This window comes from Arachis ipaensis, chromosome B2 (assembly GCF_059453495.1).
Source record: "Arachis ipaensis isolate K30076 ecotype BB chromosome B2, ASM5945349v1, whole genome shotgun sequence".
In the NCBI taxonomy this organism is placed as follows: Eukaryota; Viridiplantae; Streptophyta; class Magnoliopsida; order Fabales; family Fabaceae; genus Arachis; species Arachis ipaensis.
The window spans coordinates 125188775-125197806 of NC_142437.1; the positions used below are offsets into that span (position 1 = coordinate 125188775).

Genomic DNA, 9032 nt, shown 5'->3' on the forward strand with positions numbered 1-9032 from the left:
TTCTCCAACAACCGTGTGTTTTTTTCCCTGTTGTTATCAACTTAGATAGCTAATATTGATTTATATTCGATGATACTTTGGATACTTGATGGAGACAAAATTTGTTTACTTTTGCGCTGCATGTTTCCAATTTCGCCCTTTACCAAAACCTTATATGGTTTGTATTGGAGCTTCGCGTCATTAGATTAGGATATTATTCGTCCCCGATCCATAGACCATAACATTGCTTCCATCTGTAGTTTATTAATGTCATCATATTTGACAAGCACTAGCAAAATTCCAATAAACCCTTGACACTACGTGGTTGTTGGAGGCTAATTGGATGAATGGTATTGTCTGACCTTAATTACCTAGCCAATGACCAATGATCTATGTACTTCCAACAGGAACAAAAACTTGTGTGTTTGTTTCCCCATTTTGATATCTTCAAATCATGATTTAGACAACGTGTATATATCCTGAGCCAATAAGAAATAAAATACAAAGTGTATATATAGATAGTAGTGATTGAATCAAGCAAATTTCGAATAAGTTACTAAGCAAATAACCGGCACAGACAAGAAAAATGACGACTATGAATGAACGAAACATTGTATGGTACTTTTATTTAGCTAGATCATTAACAAGAATACTATAATGGAGTAAGGAAGGTTTTCAATCAAAGTGCATGTTAGAAGTGTTAGAGACCTGTCCCCTGTCAAAGGCCATAAGACTGCATGGAGGCTTGCTCACTCCATGTCTTTGGTTTCAAGGTCACACACTTAGATGAGTTTTCCATTATGCTGAGGTCCTATTCCTCTGGAAAGGAGAAGGGGAGGGGGGGATGAACATTAAGTCATTAACACAAAACAAAATCATTGTCAGCAATTACTTGCTGACTCAAAAGCATAATTTAGAGATGATCAATAATTGCATTGGTGAACTCAGTTGTCTTTGCTTTGCCACCAAGATCAGCGGTTCTGTACTTCCCTTCTGCAATTGTGGTGAGGATGGCATTTTGAATTTGATCCGCTTTGTCATGGAGATCCAAATGGCGCAACATTGAAACACCACTTAGCAGTAAAGCAGTTGGATTTGCCAAATTCTGCACAAATCCAAAGGAAAATATAAGCAACCAACAGTATATATTATTTAACCCTCAAATGAGGGTGACCCTGCCTGCCCCATGTCAAGTTTCATATCTATGCAACCTTATTCTCATAAGCCAAGCCAAGTTTCATTTCTACACAACCTTACCTTTCCAGCAATATCAGGTGCTGAACCATGTACAGCCTCAGCAAGTGCAATACCTCCTTCACCAATGTTGCAGCTGAAAAAGGCATAAAATAAGGTCAGATGATAAGATTGTAACTTCTTGATTTTGTTGACTAAACTACAAAAAGTTATACCTTGGTGTCAAGCCCAATCCCCCAACCAAGCCAGCACAAAGGTCACTAATAATATCACCATAAAGGTTAGGCATCACCAATACATCAAAAAGTGCAGGATTCTTCACAAGCTGTAGATGGTAAAATAGAACAAATGTCATTCCCTTTACAATGCTAAAAGAATTTCCATATACAGTGGTATCCTACATCCAAGTTCACAGATATACCATCATGCAGCAATTGTCAATGACAACTTCCTCATATTTTATCTCAGGATACTTCTCCGCAACCTCACGACAGCACTAGAACAAGTTTCCAAATAAAAGGTCACTGTTAGGTAGGGTTCACAAATAAATCTTGAGATTAACACTTATTGGTATTTGTATGTATTGTTGGACCTTGAGGAAAAGACCATCAGTCTTCTGCATAATGTTGGCCTTGTGAATAGCAGACACTCTCTCTCTTCCGTGTACCTTGGCATAGTGAAAAGCATACTCAGCCACCCTTAAACTTGCTTGGCGTGTAATAATTTTGAGACTTTCTACTACACCTCTCACAACCTGTTACACAAAAAAACTAAAAGATATATTAATCAGAACTTGGTTGATAGCATCCAACATCAAAATTTGTGAAAGTGTGAAACTTGCCTGATGCTCAAGACCACTATACTCTCCTTCAGTATTTTCACGGATGGTGATAAGGTTTACATTATCATACCGAGTTTTGTAGCCAGGCAGGCTGTAGCACGGTCGAACATTTGCATACAAATTCAGTTCTTTTCTTAGTGTAAGGTTCAATGAACGATGCCCTTTTCCAATAGGGGTGGCCATTGGCCCTTTCAAGCCAACCCGATTTTGCCTAACTGATTCCAAACTTTCCCATGTCAGAAAGCTCTGGGTTCTCGGATCAATTTCAGTTCCCACATAGTGCTCTTCCCATTCTATGGGCACCTCAGCTTCCTTGAATATCTAATCATTGAAACTGTAAGAGTTTACAAAGCATTACATTGATTCAACACAAGTCTCTTTCCATTAATATACCATACTACAAGAGTCATATTTTTGCAGCATACGAAACTTGAGAGTTGGGATTGTTAATAAAGGATCCGTTTAACTCCAACGAAAAATTATGTCATGTTAACTATAACTCTGGAAATGAGTAAAAACACATACGCATAGTATCAAACACATAAGCATAGTTCCATTACTTCATTTCCATGCAAATGTCTTAAGTGTTCATGACCCCATCCCTTCCATACGCAAATTATGCTTTCAAAACATTAACGAAATAAATATATAGTTGCATGAGCATCACCGTAGTGAACCGTAAATCTAAATTTACATAAATCAAATCAAAGTTATGGAATTAAAGAGCATATCTTACGAATCATCTTAATTTTACTTTCATAAATTTATGTCACGTAAAACAGGAAAATTCAGCTGAAAATATTAATCACAAGAGGTAAACAATCAGTAGTAAAAAAGGAGAGATCTTTACTCAAACCATGCACCGATTGCAAAAAGAAAAAACAAAAAAGCAAAAGAAAAATTGAAAATAAATAAATGGCCTATCGAAGAGAATAGGCGGTGAAGGAAAAACCTTTTTGACGGATTCGGCGATCTCGGGGCCAATACCGTCGCCGGGGAAGAGAGTGGCGCGGATCGGAGTGGAAGAAGCGAAGGAGAAGAATCTGGCGACGGGGGTGGTAGGGTTTGATGGGAGGTGGGCGCTTCGGAGGGTTCGTTTGAGGAGGTGAATGCAAGAAGAAGCCATAGTTGACGGCGACACACACTCTGTTTGATGGATTGATTCTTACGCAGCACAATCACAATCAAATATATTTATTAGGTATTTGCAGTTTTTTCCGTTATACTTCTAAGTTCTAATAAATATACTTTTTGTTTTATTATTTTCTTTTTTGTGGGGTTTGTCAATAAAACAACATAAAAAGGTTAGTTAAATCTTATATATAGCATGTTATGTTAATATACCAAGTTTTTACACAAGTATAATAATCAGGAAAATCTGGAGAATCAGTTAGTCCATATATATTCTTTTGCTTCTTCTAATAGTGTTCTTTTAAGGCAACAATTTGTGAATTTTTAATTCTAATAACTGAAGAAAGCAATAGTTTTCTTAATACAGTTGCATTAGCATTTGACATATTCATTTGGTCTTTCCTTTATTCTCGAAATTAATAGTCTGAAATTGGCTGAATTGTCATCTCCGCATCAGAAGAGGCATTTGACAATTCCCATTGAAACTCGCTACTAATAATGATTCGTAACAAAGTTAAAAAAGACAATTAGTTAAAAAGAGTAGAACACACAAAGAATGAAAATTTAGAAGCATTATTTAAGTGAAAGAACTTCCTTTACATAGAAGGCTGGGTATTGTATCTGTGCCCCAAAAGCAATGGCAAACAAATGAGAGATTCTGATCTATTACATCATCAATCACGCTCACTCTTAATGCTTAACAAATCTCTGCATCTGATTTCCCACATGCTTAACAAACAAACCAAATTCTTAGCAATATAATAAAAAATACAAACACAGAAAGAAAAAGATGAAACCAAACTTTAAACCTAACATAAAGGAAGAGGAGCACCATTCCACTCAGAAATGCACTCAAGAAGAGGATCAATGATCTTCCCTTGGCACATTGCCGTGAACAATTTGTCACATTCTTCACCAGGTGACCTAACCTTCTCACCAGTTAGCATCTCAGTCCCCAGCTCCTCCCTCACAAACTTGTACAATGGATAAGACCTGCATTCCTTGATCTTGTTTGGTAACGCACTTTGTCCATTCTCATATGCAATTCTTGCACCCTCAACTTCTTTAGGCAAAAGGGTCTGCAATTCTTCCTCAAAGGTTGTAATTTTCTGGAAGATTGAGGTGTTCACATTCTTCTCGGTTTCAGCATTTGCAAGTGCATGTTCCACTAAAACTTGCCTTAGCTTCTGCATCAAAGGGTATGTAGCACTGCAAGGATCATCAATGTATGCAAAACAGTACTCCCTATCAACAACCTTGAGAAGATCCTTCTCACAGAATCTTGATGGGTGGAGTTCGCCGTTGACACCGGTGGTTAGTGTCCTCTTGGCAACTTGGCTCACAGTGTTCTTCACGGTGTTCTTCAAATTCTCCTCCAGATGCCTCAAATCAATGGCTTGGCAAAGTGCAATCAAGAAGGTCGATGACATAAGTTTGAGAATCTCAACAGCTTCATTTGTTTTCCTAGCTGAAATCAAACCAAGAGAGTTCACATCTTGGTTATGCTGCTCAGCACTCTGGACATGGCTAGTTACCGGGTTTGCAAGATATTGCAGTTCGGAACAGTAAGAGGCCATTGCGATTTCAGTTCCCTTGAAGCCATAATCCAAGCTGGGGTTCCTACTAGCACTTAGATTTGAAGGCAAGCCATTGTTGTAGAAATCATTGACAAGCTCAGAGAACTGAGCAAACATGAGTTTCCCAATTGATGCAATGGCCAATCTTGTGTTATCCATAGACACACCAATTGGAGTACCTTGAAAGTTACCACCATGCAAAGCCTTGTTCCTTGACACATCAATCAAAGGGTTGTCGTTAACAGAGTTAATTTCCCTCTCAATTGATTTGGTTGAGAATCTAATCACTTCAATCAAAGGGCCAAGCCATTGAGGTGAAGTCCTAAGTGCATATCTGTCCTGTTTAGGCTTTTGCAACGGATCAATCTCGTGCAACTTCTTGGCGGCTTTGACATATGAGCTACCATCCAAAATGTGTTCCATTATGGCTGCAGCCTCAATTTGTCCAGGATGGTGCTTCAATTTGTGTGTCAAATGGTCAGTGAACTCTGGCTTCCCCTGCATCACCTCCGCGAATATAGCCGAAAGAACCTCCGACAAGACAGCTAGGATATTGGCCTCAAATAGGACAATTGAGGCTAGTCCGGAACCAACAGCAGTGCCATTCACTAGTGCAAGGCCTTCTTTAGGTTGCAACTCGAAGAACTCGGATCCAATTCCGGCCACTTGGAATGCTTCTTTTGCATTAAGGATCTCTCCATTGGGTCCAACAGCCTTCGAATTTGGTCTGCCAGTTAACAAACCAGCAATGTATGATAATGGAACAAGGTCACCAGAGGCTGTAATTGTTCCCCTAAGTGGCAAACATGGTGTAATGTTGTTGTTCAGAAGCTTGGTTATGGCTTCCAAGATCTCAAATCTGATTCCTGAGTAGCCTTGGAGGAGTGTGTTGATCCTCACTAGCATTGCTGCTCTAGTAGCTGTGTGCGGCAATGTGCAATTTGTCTCTGTTCCATTGCCAAATATTCCAGCATTCAAGAACCTGAAAGAAGAAAAAAGAACTAAGGATTAGAGAAATCTTTTATTTAATTTAATTATTCCTAATCAACAACTAATCATAGGTAAATTTTAATTCAACAACACAAGTATAGTTAGCAGTTAGGTGGGGAATAGTCAATTAGCTAGTAGTACTATTTTAGAGCCGTCAAGTTTTAAAATAAAATGAAAAGTAACTTAGAAAATGAGCAATCACCAAGTCAAAGATGGTGACTGGTGAATTAGCCAATGGAGTTAGGAGCTAACACTAAGAAAAGTTAGTAAGCATATAAGACTATGCACCCACCTAACCCCATGTCACGTGCAATGCTCGTGTTTCACCTAACAATTTTTCAAACTATATTTAATATTAAATACCAAACGGATTGAACTTGATGGTCAAAATAAGCAACTTTTTTTTTTATTTTTGGTAAATAATTAAGTATAACTCTCGTCTTTACTCAACTCACCACGTTGACTGGTTAAATTTATTATAAGTGTAAGAACTGGCAGTACCGGATATGATGTGGACATCTATCTACCCTAGGGCCCCCAACATGCTTATGATTTATCAAAAAATAATCCTTTTGTTGTTTGTTCCACGGGTACCTCGTGTTCCCTACAATACTTGTTCAGTTTTAGGGATCCATTACTAGTTACCATCTAACAAAAACAGTAAATTTGATAGGTCATGTTTCACGTTTGCCAAAATATAGTACTGTATCTTATGACAAGTAATAACCACGTTTACATTATGGCATCTATTATTATTGGTAAAAATGGTAAAGAATAATAAAACTTGCTACTACTTCTAATAACTCTTGTAAACCAGCTAATTATTAACATCAATTGTTAATTATGAGAATGTACGGATAACATAAACAGTAAAAAGATTTACGCACCATGTGAATTAATTATGTCATAGATCTTTATTATCGTTTATAAAGAACAGATTCTACGAGGATGTCACGTATATTCATGAATTGCGACAGCATCGCGGTGCGGTGTGTCGTGGCAATTATAGATACTCAAAGTGGTTAACTTGAGAATGTCCGAAAATGCTTTATCTCATGATATTACTAATTTTGTGCGGGATAAAGAAAAAGATACATATAATATATTAGTGGCTCGTATTGAAACCAGAATCTGACTACAGTAATAAGGCGTACAAGTTATAGCATAATTCATTCCTAACTATTTTTAGACATCAAATAAAATAAATTCTAAATTATATTCTTAACGAAAATTTTTTAATTGAATTATTGAACTTATTTTTACTCATTATTACCGACACTATTTAACTCGGCATTATTTTTAATTTATTATTATTATTGATAGATTTCTCCTGATGTCTAGCTACTTTTTTTAATATGGAAAGACATTGGTCTTTTTATAAAGAGATTAATATTACGTATATATGTTAGAGTTAAATCTGTAACGAATCTAACAATAATAATTAAGAATAATATAATAAAGAGTAATTATACGTACCTAATGAGCTCTTTCTGCAAGGCACCGCCCTGTTTGGTTCTCCGGTGAGAAGTGGCACCAAAGCCGGTGGTGACACCATAGCTGTCCGTACCATTGTTCATGCTATTCATAACCCAGTCACTACTAGCCTTAACCCCAGGTCTGGACTCCTCGGAGAGCTGGACGGCGACACCTTGGTCCTTGGCAGCAATGGCGGCCACCTGAGATATAGTCAAAGTCTCGCCGCCAAGCTTAACGGTCGGCTTCCGGTACTCGGCGACCATCCTCTTGACCTCGTCCAAGTGGCTCCCCTCCAGCGCCTGGGCAGCGACGCCCCAGTTCAATGGGTCGTGACGTGGCAGCTGAGCATTGGCGGTCAAGCAGAAGGTGGCATCACCGTTCACGTGAGTGTCCATGTTAGTTAGTAGTGATAGGGAAATGGATCTGAAGAGGTTGTTAGTCGGTTACGGGGAAGTGAAGAGAGGAAACCAAATGAAATGCAAATGGAAATGAAATGCAAATGAAGTGGAAATGATTGATTTCCTGAGAGGGGTTGGAAGAGAGAGGGGTTATTATATAAAGGGGAAGAAGGGAAATCTGATGCGTTGGTGTGTTTGGTAGGTGAGCATAAGGGGTGGCAAGGAGGGAGGGGGTTGGTGGGAGACTAATGGACGGTTTTAGATCGTGACACGTGGCGTCTTGTTTTTTATGTTTTGTGGACGCTCTCTCTCCTCTGGTAGCTGGGCTTGCCTGCCTAGTGGAACATTGGAGCGTAGTAGTTGGTGAAAGCACCAACTACATTGTATGTAATTCTCTTAATTTTTTATTTACACACATTACTACTACTTAGCTGGCTATTACTTCTTTAATTATCTATTATTACTCTTATTCCTTTTATTAAGGCTGCTTTAGATCTACGGTTTTTTCAATTATTAAAACAATATTTTAATCTTTCAATAATATTCTTAATATGCGTCTTAACTGTTAATTTCATTTCTACTAGTATTTTTTGCTCCGACATTCTTTCCTTAGTTATTCTTTTGTGCAAAATTGTTATTTTATATATATATATATATATATAGTTAAGGATATAGACTGATGAAAAATCATTATTATTATTCGATTATATAGTAGTTACTAAGGATATATACATTGAATAGCACAAATATTAGTCGTATACATTGAATGTCAGACATAATTAGCGACACTACTTGACTTTCTATATTTTTCTGAATTCAATTAAAACTAGACATACATACCACATGACCATATTGGGATCATATATTTTAGTATGAAATTTGTTTTGGATTGAAGCTTTAATTTATGCTTTACCATGTATTGGAAAGTGCAGTTGACCGAGTAAATGTTAGGAGCTTCTTGGAAATTTGTATTTTAATTTCTTCAGAGATATATGCAAACCGAGAGGGCAAGTGCAAGAAACACAACGTTACCATCAAAAATCTTTGGTAAAATGTATTTTTAAAGAGTAGTACTTGTAAAAATGAAGAAATTTGGGGTTTGATTAAAACTTTCTTTATTGAGAGAAGCAATAGCCACCCCGTTTGAACGCAGAGTTAAATGTTTTCAATGAAGACAAAATCTAAAAATTTGTAGTATTTAGTGACGGCTTGGGAAAACGACACCTAATTAATTACACGAAGGACATATAACAAAACAAATTAGTTAAAAATAGTCATAATTTGTCTTATTTAATATTTATTAATTGTTACAACAATTAATGAATATTAAATAAGACAAGTTCTGTATTTTTTGTTTTTCTAGCATTACTCATTTTTCAACAACAATTAATAAATACTAAATAAGACAAGTTATGGTTGTATTTTTTGTCTCCCTAGTATTACCTA

At 37.0% G+C, this 9032-nt stretch overlaps 2 protein-coding genes across 3 annotated transcripts; both read right to left on the reverse strand.

Annotated features, from left to right (window-relative positions):
* Window positions 1-579: 579 nt before the first annotated feature.
* LOC107626488 (isocitrate dehydrogenase [NAD] catalytic subunit 5, mitochondrial) lies at window positions 580-3302 on the reverse strand. 2 transcript variants are annotated; one of them, XM_016329378.3, is made up of 7 exons: window positions 2967-3302; window positions 2015-2335; window positions 1766-1927; window positions 1595-1669; window positions 1389-1498; window positions 1237-1309; window positions 580-1084 (listed from the first exon to the last, which is right to left on the reverse strand). In XM_016329378.3, the coding sequence occupies exons 1-7, from the start codon at window positions 3138-3140 to the stop codon at window positions 893-895; spliced, it is 1107 nt and encodes a 368-aa protein (XP_016184864.1). In that variant the 5' UTR covers window positions 3141-3302; the 3' UTR covers window positions 580-892. The 2 variants fall into 2 exon arrangements, with proteins under 2 accessions (XP_016184864.1, XP_016184866.1); XM_016329380.3 differs by having other exon boundaries at window positions 2015-2348; window positions 2967-3253.
* A 400-nt stretch (window positions 3303-3702) lies between these two features.
* LOC107626489 (phenylalanine ammonia-lyase) lies at window positions 3703-7774 on the reverse strand. Its single transcript, XM_016329381.3, has 2 exons — window positions 7189-7774; window positions 3703-5704 (listed from the first exon to the last, which is right to left on the reverse strand). The coding sequence occupies exons 1-2, from the start codon at window positions 7581-7583 to the stop codon at window positions 3955-3957; spliced, it is 2145 nt and encodes a 714-aa protein (XP_016184867.1). The 5' UTR covers window positions 7584-7774; the 3' UTR covers window positions 3703-3954.
* Between the last annotated feature and the right edge of the window lie 1258 nt (window positions 7775-9032).

Bases quoted from the DNA above. Each gene is read 5' to 3' on its own strand.
- LOC107626488 (XM_016329378.3), bottom strand. From the start codon at position 3,140: ATGGCTTCTTCTTGCATTCACCTCCTCAAACGAACCCTCCGAAGCGCC. The intron at 1,670-1,765 runs GTCCAACAATAC...AACTTGTTCTAG, and splicing joins CTGATGGTCTTTTCCTCAAG to TGCTGTCGTGAGGTTGCGGA. The intron at 1,310-1,388 runs GTATAACTTTTT...TGCCTTTTTCAG, and splicing joins GGATTGGGCTTGACACCAAG to CTGCAACATTGGTGAAGGAG.
- LOC107626489 (XM_016329381.3), bottom strand. From the start codon at position 7,583: ATGGACACTCACGTGAACGGTGATGCCACCTTCTGCTTGACCGCCAAT. The intron at 5,705-7,188 runs GTACGTATAATT...TTCTTCTTTCAG, and splicing joins TTGCAGAAAGAGCTCATTAG to GTTCTTGAATGCTGGAATAT.